General features: G+C 38.6%; 1 protein-coding gene across 1 annotated transcript in view; it reads left to right on the top strand.

Annotated features, from left to right (window-relative positions):
- Nucleotides 1-3,770: 3,770 nt before the first annotated feature.
- CALCR (calcitonin receptor) overlaps nt 3,771-19,537 on the top strand; it is a 66,094-nt gene continuing 50,327 nt past the window's right edge. Inside the window, exons 1-2 of the mRNA XM_056118378.1 lie at nt 3,771-3,847; nt 14,791-14,947. Of these exons, the coding sequence (XP_055974353.1) occupies nt 3,797-3,847; nt 14,791-14,947 (208 nt within the window). The 5' untranslated portion in view covers nt 3,771-3,796. The remainder of the gene's footprint in view (nt 3,848-14,790; nt 14,948-19,537) is intronic.

Here is a 19,537-nt window from a genome sequence, read left to right as displayed (position 1 = left end):
AGGTATCTGTCTGGTCACAAATGTTTCAACAGTTCCCATTCAATGCTAGCAGTTTCTAAGTTGCATTCCTATCTTTATTTTCCTGATTTCTTCCCTTCCTACCCAAGTCCAACTCTAACTCCATAAGTCTTGTATCAAAACTGTTCTCTTTCAGATCACTTGATTCTGAACATCATAGATACTATCCTAAACCAGGTCTATTGAAAATTGCTTGCTAATCTTTTTTAAATTCCATCTGGAAACTTATTTATTCTTCTTTATATTCTTATTCAGTTAAGTAATTTGTCCCTGTTAGCTCATTTTGGGTTTCCTGCACTATCTCATTAATTCCCTTTCTTCATTCATTGCTTCTTTGCTTTGAAGAATCTTAAATAAGGTGGATCGCTTCATTCTCCATATTAATCTATTCTTCTTTGTCTTGTTTTTGACCTTGAAATTCATAAAGTTCTCTCATTCTTCATAAATCTGCTAGATATTATCTCTACCTTTATCAGAAGTTACCATAAAGGACTTAACTCCAAGAGTGTTATTCCTATAAGGCACTACTTAACCCTTGTCCTTTAAAGTTTAAGGTTTCTTTCTAGAGACAGGTTTTAAACAGTCCATCTCTACTGCAAATTTTTGCATGAGGAATTCATTATAATTCAAAAATTTAAAAAATCTGAAATTATAGGCCATTTCAATTAACAGGAAAGAACAAAATAACGTTGTTTTTTGATTAAACTCTCTCATCCCCAGTGTTCACTCATAGGTCTATTTTCATACTATTTTCTTCCACTTCAGTTCTTCGTGAACAATTGCAAAAGCTGTGTGTGGAGCTGTGAAACCACAGGGCTCCTCTTTCCAACAGCAAGATGACGATATAGCTACATTCCCCATAAGGGGGAAAAATGTTTCCCACTGCTGCTCAGGTTCTTCATTTTAATAATACTCTAAAGTCAGAACCAAGAAGCTTATACTTTATAAAATATAAAATATAGGACATAGGTAGAACAAGGCAATTAACTGCCTAATCGCCCCATATTCTCCTTCATAGAGAAGCTAGTTTCTTGCTGTGCTTAACATTCACATTTAGAATTAATGAGCAAGGATTTCGTGTCAAGAAGAGATCTGGTTTTTAATTCTGACAACTTTTAATGCTTCCCACAGATTAAATAGTAGAACTACTACTTTTATAGATAAGAAGAATATCTATAAAAATTCAGTGTGTATATGTGATTTTCTCCCACTAAAACAGGCTCACATTTAAAAAAAGCATGTCAATTTCACATGAACATATTGCACATGACTTAGCATTCAAACAGGACATAAGTCTCATCTAATATACTCAAATAGTATTATTCCCAATTAAAGAAGAGTATCCAAAAGTTTCTTATATTTCTCTTTCCTAAATTTCTTCATTATTTATCTTTATACCGAAGTTACAAATCTAGAAGACAACTTTTAAGTTTTCCTTCTTTATTTCTTGCCATGATTATGTTGCTACTTGTCACAGCTATAGAGTTCTGTACTACATTCCTAACCAAGGGTTTTATGATTTAACTAAAAATTATAACACTGAGAAATAATAATTAGTAGGAAGCATATTACTCTAAGGGGGAGTAGGGTGGGACACTGTAACAATAATGAGGGAAGCAGACACTTTGGTGGAGAGTGTGATGTTAGAATGTTTTAGCATGAAACCCTGCCATTAGCAATTCTGTAAATCAGTGTCCAAATAATTTTTTAAAGTACCAAAAGGAAAAATAAAAAAATTATAACACTGACTTCCCAGATAGTTAATATGATGGGTAAGTTGATTCTCTTTGATATTCATCACTTCATGTGGTCCCTTGTGCCCAGCTGGGCAGTAGTTCTCTGGGGCACAGAGCCAGCAGTAAGCCTGAGCACAGCAAGGTATGGCCCCCCAAATGAAAAAAAGGAAACAAAAATTATAGCACTGAATGAAGATATTGTTATGCTTAATTTGTTGTAGAAAATGGTTTGGAGGGATTAGGACTTGAAGTATGAAAAAACAGATTTAAAGCTATCACCTTGGTACTAATAGGTAAAGGTAAAGGTAAAGGCCCTCCCGTTGATCGTCGATTTGCTCGAGCAGGCCCAGTAACGTCTCCATTGGAGACTTTGTTGTTACTGTGTCTGGCATATCGAATACTGAATACTCTCGATTAGCTTGCCGGGCTCTCCAAGAGGGGCGGAGGAATCGAACTCGGGTCGGCCATGTTGGCCGCTTGTAAGGCGAACGCCCTACCCGCTGTGCTATCGCTCCAGCCCCTTGGTACTAATAAGGAAGATAATCAGTAAGGCAGAGGAGAGGGGTGCACACAGTCAAAACTATAGCAAAAACAGAATCCAAACCTAAAGGTAAGAGGTTGAGATGGAGAAGTCAGTGACAACATGGGTAATCCCCAGGTTCTCATTCTGACAAGTCATGAATAATTATGCAAGTCATTAACATGAGAATTCCAGAGAATTCCAGGAATTAGCACTGGAAGATAATGTATTCAGAACAGTTAAGTGTGGTGTTGAGTTTATAGAGCTGTAAAAATTAGAGTTTCGTGCTTCCTTTAATTCAGTAGACCACAGTCACCATAATATTAGTAATTATCATCATGGAGCAATAGCACAGAGGGTAGGGCGTTTACCTTGAATGAGGCCAATCCAGTCTGCCCAGGTTTGATTCCTCCAATCGGGAGAGCCCGGCAAGATACCCAGAGTATCTCGCCTGCTCGGCAAAGCCAGGCAAGCTACCCGTGACATATTTGATATGCCAAACACAGGAACAGCAAGTCTCACAATGGGACGTTACTGGGTCCGCTCGAGCAAATCAATGAACAACGGGAGGACAGAGCATCATGTCTAAGTGATTGTGTGAGTGCCAGAAAACTGTTGATAGCTTTAATATGATTTATCTGAAAGGAGTTTAGTATCAAGTAAGGTTTTTTTTGATGTATAATATTTGATGACAATATCACACACATAGAAGTGCAAATAGACTTTGAGTAATACATTTTTTATGGCGGTCACCAAAAAATGTATTTTGTTAGCCACTTCAAACTTGAAGAAAAATTTGCAGGAAAGGAAAATACTTAAGCTTCTGAAGGAAACTTACTTAAAATTGATCTTAAATTATATAGAAAGTATAAATATTCTTATTTTAATAATCAGAGATTGTTCAAATGAGGTAACTTCTTAGTGACTTTGTCTTTGAAATTTTTAGCAATTCTATTGATACTATTTAATTAAAATCCAGAGTTTGCTTTTATTTCCATGATTTATTTTGGTATTGATACATAAAGTGATAATAACTTCATAACAGGGGGGACATTAGGCAACAGCTGATTAACAATATTTTCTGTTTTAAAGGAAGGACAATAGACTGTGCAACTTCAAATGCTTTACAACAAACAAAATGTTCTCATTTGCATGTGTACTTTGTTTAGAATGTCTTGGGAAACAAATAGATAGTACTAGTACTGCCCTAAAGGTGTTTGCCTTGCACAAGCTGATCCCAGTTCAATAACCCAGCATCCCATGTGGTCCCCTGAATCCCTCCAGGAATGATCTCCATGTGCAGAACCAGGAGTAAGCCCTGCACACCAACAAAGGAAGAAGAATGTCTTGAGACACGGACTCTCATCAATTAAATTAGATCAAAAACAAGATTATACCCAGTAGTAAATCATTATTGATTAATCAGTATAGATTACCAAATGCACTGCATTGATATTAATGTGATAGTTAACTATTCTTTGCTGTATTTCTCTAGGTTTTAGATCTACTTCAAAAACCAAAAATGAAGCTCACAATTACCCGTTGGTGCTTGACTCTATTCATCTTTCTAAATGTAAGTAAACTTACGATAAACTATACTAATAGAAACTGTTGAAATGGAAAGAACTTATTTTAAGTATTATTGAATGAATATTTTCAAGAGTAGGTATTGTTAGCCAGAAATCAAACATAGTTTCTTTAAAATGATGATTTTCTTAATATTGTGTTAACAAAAGACTGCATCTACATTTTCACTAATTTAGTGTTACATTTTATCCAGAAATGTGAGCTTTGTTTATTCATAGAATATTGGCTTTGATTTAAGATATTATTTTTATCTTAATATTCTCTTGAAATTTCAATATTATCTTGAAAATTAATGTTGAACTTAAAAATACTCTTGGGTAAAACGTTTTTGTGTGATATATGTAAATATGAACCACAGTTGTGAATTGCTATTTTTTTAAACATATGAATTCTTTCAGTCTGGTTGATTTGAAATGTATTTCAAATAATCATTAAGATTTTTCACATTCAAATAATCTTTAAGTCTTAAAATATCACTGTCATTTCATTTATTCAATCTCAAGTCACATTCAAGTTACATAATTTAATATTGTTTCACTACTAAATGATTTAGTAATTAGTCATAACTATAAGTGTGACTAGAAATACTAGCAGTGCCTCTTCTTTTGTGCTAACCCATATAAGTTTTAATAGCACATAAGAAAAATGAATCAATTTTACATAAATAAATTGGAATATTTTTGATACTTATCCTCTCTACCATAACACAACTATTTTGGCCTATGAATTATAAATGGAAGTAAAAGTCACTCTGATACTTTTATATTATCCGAAACAAAGCTTGCCTCTGTTTTAGAGCCAGGATTTCAAGTGGTCATCAATGCGTAGTTATAATTAATACTACAGGTCTTTATAAGCTATCTCTTTTTACATTATTCAAGAGAAAATATTGCACAGGCCATACATGTGAATTTAAGTTGTGAGATAATGGTGACCAAACTGAGATCTCTGGCATGTAAAGCATCTCCTAGCCTTTGAGCTCACTCTTAGGATCTTAGAGAGAATTTGAGTTTTTGAGGGGCCAGAGATATTACAGGTGGGTAGGACATAAATCTAGCACATTGCTGACTCAGGTCTGGTCCCCACTATCGCAGATGGTCCCCCAATCCCACCAGGGATGATCCCTGAATACAGAGCCAAGAGTAATCCTGAGCACTCCTGGGAAAGGCCAAAAACAAATAAACTATAAAAAGAGTCTCATTTGTCATTTTATGCAACAGTACTTTATGGGAATGATTTTTAATGTAATACTTTTGTACCTACTTAACTATAGTTTGTTATGTAAAAACTACATATGTAAAAACTACACAATATTTTAATCTCAGAAAAAGTGCTGTGTAAACCTGTATTTGGAAATGCTGGTATATTCATGCCATTAGAAATACAATTTTCAAAACACTATAAAAATATTTTGTAAACTATTAGAATATATGTCTTTTTTGTAAATTCCTAGTCTAATGTTACATTCTGTAGATGTAGAAAAAATTGCATGTTTTATCTATAAACCAATAGTTTTGTTACAAATCAAATCAAATATGTACAATAAATAATGATTATTTTTTAATAATTTTATTTCATGAAATTGAACACTGATAGAATAAACACTCATAGATATTAATAAGATATCTGGTTATTATAATAAGATTAACAAGATAGTCTATGAATTATTTACTTTTTTATTACAAAGACTACAGAAAATTTGTGGTGTGCACAAACCATAGAGTAGGCTCCTTTTATTCAAAGCTTCTACTTAAAACTTTAAAATTCAAAGGTTGAAAATAAATGATGTAACTAACCAAGAACAACAAAACAAATACTTTATGTTTTGTGGCCACCTATTGACTAGTAAATATAAATATATAGAACACTTCATGGGGCTGGAGCAATAGTACAGCTGGTAGGGTGTTTGCCTTGCACGCAGCTGACCCAAGTTCGATTCCCAGCATCCCATATGGTACCCTGAGCACCACCAGGAGTAATTCCTGAGTGCAAATACAGGAATAACCCCAGAGCTTCTCAGGGTGTGACCCAAAAGCAATATATATATATATATATATATATATATATATATATATATATTGGAGCGATAGCACAGTGGTAGGGCGTTTGCCTAACAAGCAGCCAACATGGCCAACCCGAGTTCGATTCCTCCGCTCCTCTTGGAGATCCCGGCAAACTACCAAGAGTATCTCGCCCACAAGGCAGAGCCTGGCAAGCTACCCGTGAAGTATTCGATATGCCAAACACAGTAACAAGTCTCATGATGGAGACATTACTGGGCCCGCTCGAGCAAATCAATGAACAACAGGAGGACCATGACCATGAGAATATATATATATGTATATATATATATATATATATATATATATATATATATAACTTCAAAGGTTTTATCCTATCAAGGGAAACAAACAGAAATTGGCCTCTCAGTTTGTTTAGATTAGTATTTGACTTGGAGAATTTTTCCATGAAATATTTTGAGTGCATGAATTTTCTCATAAAATATTTTCTGTCTTACAATGTCTTACAATGTATTCAATATGCCAAACACAGTAACAAGTCTCAAATGAATGCAATCTTTCTATGCCTAGCCCTCTCTTTCTGACTCATTTCACTTAGCATGATACTTTTCATGCAGTACCACTTGTATGTAAATTTCATGACTTCATCTTTTCAAACAGCTACATAGTACTCCACTGTGTAGATGTAGCAAAGTTTCTTTAACCAGTCATCTGTACTCTGGAACTCAGACTTTTTCCAGATTCTGGCTATTGTAAACAGTGCTGCAATGAACAAACAAGTGCAGATGTCACTTCGACTACACTTTTTTTGCCTCTCTGGGATATATTCCCAGAAGTGGCATTGCTGGCTCAAATGGGAGCTCAATTTCTAATTTTTTTGAGAATCGCCCATACTGTTTTTCAAAAAGGGCTGAACCAGTTGGCATTCCCACCAGCAGTGAAGGAGGGTCCCTTTTTCGCCACATCCACACCAATACAGGTTGCTTTTGTTCTTTTGGATGTGGGCCAGTCTCTGAGGTATGAGATGGTATCTCATTGTTGTTTTGATCTGCATCTCCCTGATGATTAATGATGTAGAGGATTTTCTCGTGTGCCTTTTTGCCATTCGGATTTCTTCTTTGAGAAAGTTTCCATTTGCTTCATTGCTTCATTTTTTATGGGATTGGATGGTTTCTTCTTGTGGAGTTCAACCAGTACTTTGTATATCCTTGATATCAACCCCTTGTCAGATGGGTATTGGGTGAATATCTTTTCCCATTCTGTAGACTGTCTTTGTATTTTGGTCACTGTTTCTTTGGAGGTGCAGAAGCTTCTTAGTTTGAGATAGTCCTATTTGTCTACCTCTGTTTTCACTTGCTTGGCCAGTGGTGTGACATCTTTGAAGATACCATTAGCTTCAATGTCATGGAGGGTTTTTCCAACTTTGTCTTCAATGTACCTATGGATTCTTGTCTGATGTTCAGGTCTTTAATCTATTTTGATCTTACTTTTGTACATGTTGTTAGGCAGAGATCTGAGCCCATTTTTTTGCATTTAGCTGTCCAATTTTGCCAGCACAATTTGTTAAAGAGGCTTTCCCTTTGCTAGTATTTTGTTGAGAAGCATCACATTCGTATTCATCAGGGATATCGGCCTGTACTTTTCTTTTCTTGTGGTATCTTTGTTTCCTATTTGTATAAGAGAGATATGGGCTTCATAGAAACTGTTTGAGAGAGTTTCTGTTTCTTCAATTTCCTGGAAAATCTTGAGAAGATCTGGCAGTAGATCCTCTTTAAATATTTGGAAAAATTGCTAGTAATCCATCTGGACCTAGGATTTTGTTTCTGGGAAGACTTTTGATTACAATTTTAATTTCCTTGATGTTAATAGGTCTATTCAGCTACTCTAGATCTTCTTGATTCAGCCTTGGGAGATTACAGGAATCCAGGAATCTATCCATTTCTTTTAGGTGCTCTTGTTTCATGGCATACAGACTTTCCAAGTAGTCTCTGATGATCTTTTGAATTTATGTGGTTTCTGTTGTGATATACCCTTTCTCATTTCTGATTCAGTTTATTAGGGTTCTCTCTCTCTTTCTTTTTGAGTGCTGCTAGTGGTTTATCTATCTTGTTTATTTTCTCAAAGAACCAGATCTTGGTTTGATTGATCTTTTGAATTGCTTTTTGGTTTCCACGTCATTGATTTCTGCTCTAAGTTTTATGATCTCTTTCCTTCTGCCTGATTTGGGCTCCTTCTGTTGATCCTTTTCTAAGAACTTGAGCTGTGAAGTCAAGTTGTTTATGTGGGCCCTTTCTTCCTTCCTAAGAAATGCTTGCAGAGCTATGAATTTTCCCCTTAACAAAGATTTAGCTGCATCCCATAATTTCTGGTATCTCGTGTCTACATTCTCATTTGCTTCCAGTATCTTTGGATTTCGTCCTTGACTTTCTTCCTGACCCACTCATTGTTCAACATTAAGTTGTTTAATTTCCAGGTGTTTTATTTGATTCTCAGTGTTTGTGTGTGATTCACTTCTATTCTCAGTGCATGGTGCTCTGAAAAGATTGTTGATACTATTTTTATCTTCCTGATTCTATTGAGGTATGTCTTGTATCCTAGCACATGGTCTATTTGGAAAATGTTCCGTGTGCACTGGAGAAGAACGTGTATTCTTTCTTTTGGGGGTGTAAAGCCCTGTCTAGGTTTATAGGCCCTTTCTCTTCTATTTCTTCTTTCAAAGCCAATGTTTCCTTGCTGAGTTTTGTTCTTGTTGATCTATCCAGAGTAATAAGACGATGTTGAAATCTCCAGCTACTATTTTGTTGCTAGTAATGTCCTCCTTAAAATCTGTTAGCAGTTGTTTTAAATATTTATCTGTTCCCTCATTAGGTGTCAATAAATTTAAGAGTGTAATTTCTTCCTGTTGTATGTATCCCTCGATGAATAGAAATAGCCTTCTCTGTCCCTTCTAATCTTTTTCAACCTTAAATTAATGTTATCAGATACTAGTATGGCCAACCCAGCTTTTTTGAGGGAGCTGTTTGCTTGCAGGATTGTTTTCCATCCTCTCACTTTGAGTCTGTGTTTGCTCTGAGTGTTGAGATGAGTTTCTTGTAGGCAGCAGAATGTTGGGTTCTGTCTCTGAATTCATTTTGCCACTCTGTATCTCTTGAGTGGTGAATTTAGACCATTGATGTTGAGAGAGATTATTGTTATGGGGTTTTGTGTCATCTTTCTGTAAGGGTCTATTGTGCTTGTAGGGTTTGTCTTGTCCTATAGTAGTCCCTTTAGCCCTTCTTTTAGGTTTGGTTTTGAATCCATGAAGTTCCTGAGCTGCTGTTTATCCAGAAAATAGTGTACTGTTCCTTCGAGTTTGAGTGAGAGTTTAGTCAGATAGAGTGTTCTTGGTGAAGCGTTCATTTCAGCGAGTTTTTTTACTATATCCCACCATTGCCTTCAGGCTTGGAGGGTTTCCTCTGATAGGTCTACTGTGAATCTAAGGGGTGCTCCTTTGTATGTGATTTCCTTTTTTGACCTTGCTGCTTGCAGTATTGTGTCTCTATCCACGACATTGATCATTCTAACTGTGATATGTCTTGGAGTGTTTTTGCTAGGGTCTCTTTTAGCTGGCACCCTTTGGGCTCCTTGAATCTGAATGGCTTCATTGTCCAGCTCTGGGAATTTTTCAGCAATGATTTGTTTAACCGTGTCTTTTTCATTGGGATTGTTTCCCGGACCTTCCGGTACTCCAGTGATTCTAATGTTGTTCCTCTTGAAATCATCTCCTAGGACTGATTCGCCCTAGAGCCATTTTGAGGTCTCTTGCCATTGTTTGTTGTTGCCTGTTGGCTTGGTGCAGCTGATCTTCCAGCTCACTGATTCTGTCTTCAGCTGTGATCATTTTACTGTTGAGGGCACAGACTGAGTTTTTTATTTTATCTGCAGAGTCTTTTATTCGTGACATTTCTGTGTGTAGCTTTCCAATTTCTGCTCTCATTTCTTCCCGTAATTTCTTGATTGTTTCAGTCATGTTACTGGATATCTGTCTGACTGTTTCGTTGAGTTCATTGAACATCTTCATTACTTCTTATCTAATTATTTCTCAGAGAGGTCCTTTAGGTGAGGAGCACCTACTCAGGCTTCTGGACTCTTTTCACCATCCTCCCGACCTGGTGGGGATTTGCATTGTTTCTTCATGTTGGTGTGAAGGTATGGGAACTGAGATGTTACCCTAGATTTCTTGGTATGACAACTATCTGCGGCCACATGAGCGTTGGCTGGCCAAAAATTAGGCCCCGCCCACTTCTACAGAAGCCGCGCCCACTTCTTGAGTGGCCACGCCCACACAGGTACCTCGTTGCAGGGCGGGATACCAGCTGGGAGGGGAAGAAGACTGGCACAGCATTGGGAACGAACAGAAGAGGCTCAGGGATGTCGGGCCTCCCAGAGTCCTAGCCACAAATGTTTCTTAACTGAAAGAATCGCTGATATTATAACTGCCGACTACAACTATTGTGGCAGCTTTACTAAGTCTCCTGGGCTGGAGCAATGGCACAGCAGTGGGGCATTTGCCTTGCGTGCAGGCAGCCTGGCTGAGCCGGGTTTGATTCTTCCACCCCTCTTGGAGAGGCCCGGTAAGCTACCGAAAGTATCTCGCCCACATGGCAATGCCTGGCAAGCTACTTGTGACATATTCATTATGCCAAACAAAGTAACAAGTCTCACGATGGAGATGTTACTGGGCCTGCTCGAGCAAATCGATGAACAACAGGAGGACAGTGCCACAGTGCAGTGCTAGCAGTCTCCTATATGTGGTGCCATTTACTTGAACTCTTAGGAGTGACATCACAGATATGACAATTAAACAGCTACTTAGGAGAACATTGAGGTTTGGGGTTTTTTTTTTTACATTTTGGGTCACACCTGGCAATGCACAGGGGTTGTTACTGGCTCTGCACTCAGGAATTAGTCCTGGCGGTGCTCAGGGGACCATATTGGATGCTGGGAATCGAACCTGGGTCGGCCGCGTGCAAGGTAAATAGGTAAATGCTCTCCCCGCTGTGCTATAGCTACAGCACCTGTTTTTTTTTTAAAAAAAAAACTGAGTGAGATGAAACATGCAAAACTTAGAACACTGGTCTTTTCAGAATGCAATATGCCCTTAGTGTCACATTTCTATCTTCATGTACAGAACAAACTTCATGTGCATATCTCCATCCCCAAGTAGAATAAATGTAAGAAAATAAGCAAAGTATTTTTTTTAATCTTTCAAAGAACAAAGTTTGTCACTTTATTGCTGAAAATTGTAACATTTCAAAAGCAATTTATATCTGTATAAAATCACCAACAAAACTTAAATGTCGAATTTTATGAAACTTGTATGTTCTGTTTTAAGCAGTAGTAATCTGATATTTTGAATGTTATATAAATTAGTTTTATATTGTCTTTATAACTCTATATTTACCTTTCTCTTGTGTAAATTATGTCCTAGTGTTAGTCTTATATTCATAAAAATGTCTGTGAAACATTCAGCAACCACAGGAAAAATTCTATCATCCACCATCCAAGAGGAACCAGATGAGGGAAGGATGAAGATTATTGTGGCTCTTCTAACAACAGAGATTCTAATTTTTCATTTTTTCAGTGTTGAAACAATCTCTGTTGAACCAGACTGAAATTAAGTTCACTGGAGTTTGTTTCAATATTGTAAGAATGTTAATAAATACTACTGTCATCTGAATGAACTGCACCTACTCTTTCAGATGGTCGTATCTCCACTATTGCCAATATTATAACTGCATGAAACTGAATAATTCTGTAATGTAAAATGCATGTCTAGGGTTTTCCTCTTGCTATCATGTACATACTGCTTTCCTAGCACTTCTGTAAATTTTCAACCAGAGTTGGAACATTTACTAATGAGATTTCCTTTTACATCAAAAACAAAATTCAGATTGTTGCTTCTGGAAATTATGCCGAGTTTAAGTAAAATAATCCCTAATGCCTAGACACTTGTTGCAGAAAGTAGTCCCTCTTGTAAGCACAGAAAAAAAATTATATTCCATCTTCTCTCTTGACTTGAAAATTAAACAATTGCTCAGAGAAATACATGTAAATTCTCATATTAGATTGCCAAGTATCCAAAATAGATGCATAAAATTAAGCAATAATTAACATCTTTTATTGAAAAGACTTCATATTTTAAAGATCATTGTTACATGATCATTAGTTAAATTATTAAAACAGGATCCACAATGATAGTACAGAAGTGAAGGCACTTGTCTTCCAGGCTGCTGCACAGGCAGCAATGGTTCAAATCCTGGCACCACTTACAGTATGGACTCTGAATACATAGCCAGATGTGGGCCCTAAGCACTGCAGAGTATACCTCCATATATACAGATATGTATATATACATACAAACACATACATACTCATATACATTTATACAAATGTGGGCTAATAGAATCCAGCATGGAATCTTAACATGATACTGCTTTAAACATTTTTTTTACCTTCAAACACAGTTTAATTCCTTATTAGGTATATAACTATTTAGTGGTTCTTTTTTGCCGCCACAATTTCAAGTGCCAGAAAATATTTTATAGTGTTGGTCTTTCTTTCTAGATTATAAGCTCCATGAGGGCAGGGCGTAAACTTGTTTTATTCAGGATCGTATCTTCAGCAGCTAGCACAATGTTGACTCACAAATCCTATGAACAGTCACTGAAAATTAAGAATTGAGGGTTAAGGATCATCTAATAACAAAATTATGCCTGACTGAATTACTTAAGGATTTGCATATTTTCAGTTCTGTGCATATGCATTTTAGTAAGTTATTTTTCTTCTGTCATCATTTTCAGAAGCATTAAAAGTGGAAATCGTGGAAATATACTAATATTTAAAGAGTAGTACCAACTATATTCAAAATGTGTCAATCTATTACCATGACAGTAATAAGTATTTGTTCTTTCTATTAGCAAGCAATTTATTTTGATGGTTTGTTGACACACCCAAAACACGTCCCAAAGAGAATTTGTCATCTTTGCTTAGTATAGCAATTTTCCACTTTTTCCTTACACAGGCATTTATTTTTCTACAGCATTTTAGGCTAAATTATTATTGTTCTATCCTGATATTCAAATATGCTTTTGTGTTCTTGTTACTTGAAAATTTGTGAGAGCCGCTCCTCCTTTTCTATCACAGGGGGCATTGGACCAAGACTTCAGCTTCATGCTTAGCCTCCACTTAAAATAATCTCTGGGCATCTGATGGCAGCCATATAAATTTTCCTAACACTCTCAATTAACAACCTTCAATGGTTAAAAAACTTCAAACAACTTTTTGCTGTATTATGTTGTTTTAATAATAGTAGCTAATATGAATTAAGCCTTTCATGTTCTAGACAATTTTTATTTCTCTTTCTTTACACATGATTCTGTATTGCCAGATATTGCTTTATTCCATGTTTTATTAATCCTTAAATAGAATCTCCCCTGAGTATGATGGCTTCCTTATAGTAGCTCACAAATGGAATCCCAGCCTATAGACTTTTATGCACTCTTTTCCCTCCAAAAAGAAAGTCTTTCTGCTGTTCTTTATGTATGCATATCCTTAAAGTTAAATTTCAATTCTATTCTGTATATGTACTTGTCCCTGACTATTATTGCTCCATGCTTTCACTCAACTCTGAAATTTTATTGTATTATGCTCTGTATTAGTTTAGCATTTAGTGCTATGCTCTCACATAGGGCAGGGTGTTTTGTTTACACAGTGACCGACACTGGAAAACAGTGAGGCTCTCTTACTAATGGCCGGGGGTATGCAGATCAATTAATTAATGATTAATTTACCTGCATTCCACACTGCCTTAGAGACTGTGGGGAATATAAAAACCTACAAATTATGTCTGATATCAATATATTTTGAGAAATTTCCATTTTAGAATAATTTAGACATAATAAGGATGATTTAAAATATATTTCTACAGATGTTATAGAAAATAAGGAGCACAAGCTATAGCTTCCAAAATCTTGAAAAAATCTCTACAGATTAAAAGCAGATTAAAAGATCACTAAAGACATCATAGACAGAGAATAAATTGATTTTTGTATCAATCAAACATAGAAAAATCTCAACTAGTAATCTTTTCACACATGCGCACGCACACATACATACCAACTCAGATAAATTGGGTTTGTGATGGTGCTGCGACTTAACCAAGACCAACAGCTGCAACTGCATGTACCAAAATGCAAATGTCTAAGGAAAAGATGTTTAGAAATTTACATTGATCTTCAGCAGTGAAATGAATTACCATGCCTAGGTCATCTGCTGATGAAATCAAATTAAGAGATTATAGCCAATTACCCAAAGCGGAATATTTCAGAAAAGCAATTTTGTCCCCCATGGAACAAATGTGGTAAAATTTATGAATGTTCTCAGTCTAAGATCAAATAAAAATCAGCTAAAAATTTTAATTAACATTTTATTGTTACATCAATATCTATTTGTAACAGTATGTGTTGTGGTTTTTCATAGTTTCAAAGAATGATAATTTGATTTTTGTGATTTTTAGAGTTCAGTTTATTTGCTTTACTTAACTTTTCAGTGATAAAATTTAAACAATCATATATTAAAGAGTTAAATTAATATGTTTGGGTACTATGTGAATGTAATGAATGTAATAGGAAATTCGTAGGTAGAATTTATTGATTGTACATTTATTCTTTAGTTAAAAAGCAGAATATTCAACATAGAATGATAATTGTTGCTTATAAAAGTAAATGTTTTTAATTTATGCAGACATAAATAAATATAAAAATGCATTTTACAAGTGTGTAATACATATTAATATAATAAAATTTAATTGATTATTTATATGAAATAAGTTATTTTTTATAAGTAACTGGTTCTCTTTTTAATACAGCACCCAACCCCAATTCTTCCTTACTCTGAAAATGAGACCGTTACTCCCACAATGGAGCCTGATATGTTTGTCTATATTCTGGGACGAAAGAAGATGATGGATGCACAGTACAAATGCTATGACCGAATGGAACAGTTGCCCCCGTACCAAGGAGATGGTAAAAAGAATTCATCTGCATATATGTTTCATACATCATTCAAGGCTAATTTTATTCCAATAGTACAAATGCATTTACTAATTTTTTTTATTAATTTATTTATTTATTGAATCACCATGGGAAAGGTTACAAAGCTTTCAGGTTTAGGTCTCAGTCATGCAAATATCAAGCACATTTCCCTTTGCCAAAACTTATTTTTTACCATGAAGAACCCCAATAAAACCCCACCCCCCACCCCTCCCAGTCCCTGTGGGGCAGATGAATTCTAGTTAACACTCTATCTGCTTTGATTAGATTCATTGTTTCAATAAAAGATTCACCACTATTATTTAGAGTTTACCCCCCCCCCCCCCCGAATCAGACATGCTGACAAAGCATTGTGAAGTGATTTGCTGTCTACAGCTGGGTTCAAGAATTATATGTTGGTTTTGGATTTCTGCTATTTTACTTATTGACCCTGGAAGTATTTCTACTGAAAGTCAGATAGTTAAGAAATTGGTTTCTGTGTTCTGGAGTCGTGGCCATGCTGGAGAGCCGCTCGTGGGGGGCAACTGGTGGCCTCAGTAGGGCGTGAAGGGCGGACCGAAACGCCCCCCTTCCCATGAGGTTTTAGTCGCCCCCAGTCCCCCGGCTCATACCTGCTGTCCACAAGGCTCCCATGCGGCCGCCATCTTTCTTTCCAGAGAGGAGAAGGCGACTGGGGCAACACCCTTTCCCCTCCGGACAGACCTGATGGCCTGGATTAACGCATAGTCCGTTCACTTTTCTGCTCCAAGCTGCCGGGTTCTGCATTAAGTCCTTGTGCTTCTGGGGCCGTGGCCGTGCTGGAGAGGCGCTCATGGGGGGCAACTGGTGACCTCGGTAGGGCATGAAGGACGGACCAAAACGCCCCCCTTCCCATGAGGTTTTAGTCGCCCCCACACCCCCGGCTCATACCTGCTGTCCACAAGGCTCCCATGTGGCCACCATCTTTCTTTCCAGAGGGAGGAGGGCGGAAGGGAGCAACACCCTTTCCCCTCCGGACAGACATGATGGCCTGGTTTAACGCATAGTCCTTTCACTTTTCTGCTCCAAGCTGCTGGGTTCTGCATTAAGTCCTTGTGCTTCTGGGACTGTGGCCGTGCTGGAGAGCCGCTCGTGGGGGGCAACTGGTGACCTCGGTAGGGCGTGCAGGACGGACTGGAACGCCCCCCTTCCCATGAGATTTTAGTCGCCCCCACACCCCCGGCTCATACCTGCTGTCCACAAGGCTCCCATGTGGCCGCCATCTTTCTTTCCAGAGGGAGGAGGGCGGAAGGGAGCAACACCCTTTCCCCTCCAGGCAGACCTGATGGCCTGGATTAACGCATAGTCCGTTCACTTTTCTGCTCCAAGCTGTCGGGTTCTGCATTAAGTCCTTGTGCTTCTGGGGCCGTGGCCGTGCTGGAGAGCCGCTCGTGGGGGGCAACTGGCGACCTCGGTAGGGCGTGAAGGACGGACCGGAACGCCCCCCTTCCCATGAGGTTTTAGTCACCCCCGCTCCCCCGGCTCATACCTGCTGTCCACAAGGCTCCCATGCAGCCGTCATCCTTCTTTCCAGAGAAGAGAGGGCGAATGGGGCAACACCCTTTCTCCTCCAGCAGACTTGATGGCCTGGATTAACGCATGGTCCGTTCACTTTTCTGCTCCAAGCTGCCGAGTTCTGCATTAAGTCCTTGTGCTCCTGGGGCTGTGGCCGTGCTGGAGAGCCGCTCGTGGGGGGCAACTGGTGACCTCGGTAGGGCGTGAAGGACGGACCAGAACGCCCCCCTTCCCATGAGGTTTTAGTCGCCCCCACACCCCCGGCTCATACCTGCTGTCCACAAGGCTCCCATGTGGCTGCCATCTTTCTTTCCAGAGAGGAGAAGGTGACTGGGGCAACACCCTTTCCCCTCCGGACAGACCTGATGGCCTGGATTAACGCATAGTCCGTTCACTTTTCTACTCCAAGCTGTCGGGTTCTGCATTAAGTCCTTGTGCTTCTGGGGCCGTGGCCGTGCTGGAGAGCCGCTCGTGGGGGGCAACTGGCGACCTCGGAAGGGCGTGAAGGACGGACCGGAACGCCCCCCTTCCCATGAGGTTTTAGTCGCCCCCGCTCCCCCGGCTCATACCTGCTGTCCACAAGGCTCCCATGCAGCCGTCATCCTTCTTTCCAGAGAAGAGAGGGCGAATGGGACAACACCCTTTCTCCTCCAGCAGACTTGATGGCCTGGATTAACGTATAGCCCGTTCACTTTTCTGCTCCAAGCTGCTGAGTTATGCATTAAGTCCTTGTGTTTCTGGGGCTGTGGCCGTGCTCCAAGCTTAACTATGTTTTTCAGAGAGAAACGTTGGGTGGTTTACTTCCCATGGATCACTTTGTATATAGAGAGATGTCGCGCGGCCGCATGAGCGGCCGCGTGGTTTTGAGGAAAAGTCCAAGTTCCCGCATACTCGAGCTGTGCTTGTAGAGGCTTCTGGTCACCGGGGTTCCATCTGGGGGAGGCGGGATGCGGTACCTACCCCATCTGGGGCTTCCCGATGATCTCGGCTCTTTTTGGAACCTGTTTTTTATTTATTTTTTTTCCCTTCGGGATCTGTGGATCCCGCCCTCCATGTTGTCCTTCTCTTTGGCTGAATGCTGTAAATATGGCGCTGGGGGGCGGGCTGTGGGAGTGACTTCCGGAATCTGAGGTTACCTGGGAGTTGTAGTCCCGGCAGATTTGAGGAAAAGTCCAAGTTCCCGCATACTCGAGCTGTAGTTGTAGAGGCTTCTGGTCACCGGGGTTCCATCTGGGGGAGGCGGGATGTGGTACCTACCCCATCTGGGGCTTCCCGATGATCTCGGCTCTTTTTGGAACCTTTTTTTATTTTTTTTTTTCCTTCGGGATCTGTGGATCCCGCCCTCCATGTTGTCCTTCTCTTTGGCTGAATGCTGTAAATATGGCGCTGGGGGGCGGGCTGTGGGCGTAACTTCCGGAATCTGAGGTTACCTGGGAGTTGTAGTCCCGGCAGATTTGAGGAAAAGTCCAAGTTCCCGCATACTCGAGCTGTGGTTGTGGAGGCTTCTGGTCACCGGGGTTCCATCTAGGGGAGGCGGGATGCAGTACCTACCCCATCTGGGGCTTCCCAATGATCTCGGCTCTTTTTGGAACCTGTTTTTTATTTATTTTTTTTTTCCTTCGGGATCTGTGGATCCCGCCCTCCATGTTGTCCTTCTCTTTGGCCTGCATTTACTAATTTTTATTTAGTTCCATCAGTGTTCTTCATACCATGGCATGTTTGTGTATTTTATGCAATGGACACACCTAGTTTTTTCTCTCAAATGCACCTGACTACTTTTGGCTAACATCTACTCTTTTGACAAACCTGCTACAGTCATTTAATAATCACACCTGGCAAGCAGGAACAATACAGGACTAAATAAGGAAGAATTAAAAAATGGCAGGAAGGAAATTGTAAAATGGTGGGCAGAGAATTTGCCTGGGGTGAAACCTGTCAAAACTCTGCCTTCTTTAGATTAATTAAACAGTATCTTCTTTAACACCAATTTGACACTAATAATTCTATTCCTTCTTTTCTACCACCAGTTCTCAGAAGAATTAGGAAAATGTATCACATTTGAAAGAGGCAAACACTTACCTCATACCTTCTCTCTGCTACTGCCCAAATATTCTTAAGACCTAACAAGTCTCTTAGGTGTAGAGAACCCAAAAGAAAACAAAGGGAAAAATTTGAAAGCCAATATGCTATATTCATCTCAACTTTCTACTTTGCCTCATAAATCATTTAGAAGACCCCACAAGATCTTAGACATAATTATATTTCATTTATTTATTTATTTATTGCTTTTTTATCACACCCAGCTATGCTTAGTGATTCACTCAGGAATCACTCCTGGCGGTGCTTGGGGGACAATATGGGATGCCGGGGATTAAACCCAGGTCAGTCATGTGCAAGGCAAGCACCTACCTGCTATACTATCACTCTGGCCCGAACATAATTATATTTAAAAAAATAGTGCTTGGTAGTAGTAGAAAATTAGCTAAATACAATTTATTACAGCACATGGTTTGTCTTCTAATAGTTAAAAGTTTAAATTTATAATTTTGTTTAGAATTTTCCTTTAGACAAAAATATCAAGCTAATTTAAAAATAAAATCATTTCCATGTCTGCAGTAATATTAGTATTTTTGTTTTGTTTTGGGGTGTCAAACATGGTAGTACTCAGGACTCTGTGCTCAGGGATAGCTCCTAGCAGTGCTTAGGAACCATACGTGCTGCAAGGGGTTGAGCCAAGTTGGCCACATGCAAGTACTTTCTCTCTGGGCCCCGGTATAAAAACTTTTTAAAAATACTGAAAGGGTATTTTATACAACCCTGTACACACACACATACACACACATACACACACACTCACAAAGGCATTCTCCTTCAGTATAAGTTATCTTAGAAGATTGAATGTTTTGCTCTGATGATTATTTGAGCTATTTCTTTAATTGAAAACTGTCTTTAAACCATAGGTGCCTTCTTTGAAATATTGTTATAGTGGTAAATATTCATGTTTTAGGCTAGATTTAATATTTTAAATTT

The sequence above is a fragment of the Sorex fumeus genome, unplaced genomic scaffold (assembly GCF_029834395.1).
Source record: "Sorex fumeus unplaced genomic scaffold, SorFum_2.1 ptg000037l, whole genome shotgun sequence".
In the NCBI taxonomy this organism is placed as follows: domain Eukaryota; kingdom Metazoa; phylum Chordata; class Mammalia; order Eulipotyphla; family Soricidae; genus Sorex; species Sorex fumeus.
Note: the sequence above shows the minus strand (reverse complement) of the source record. Positions and strands in the feature narration are given on the sequence as shown.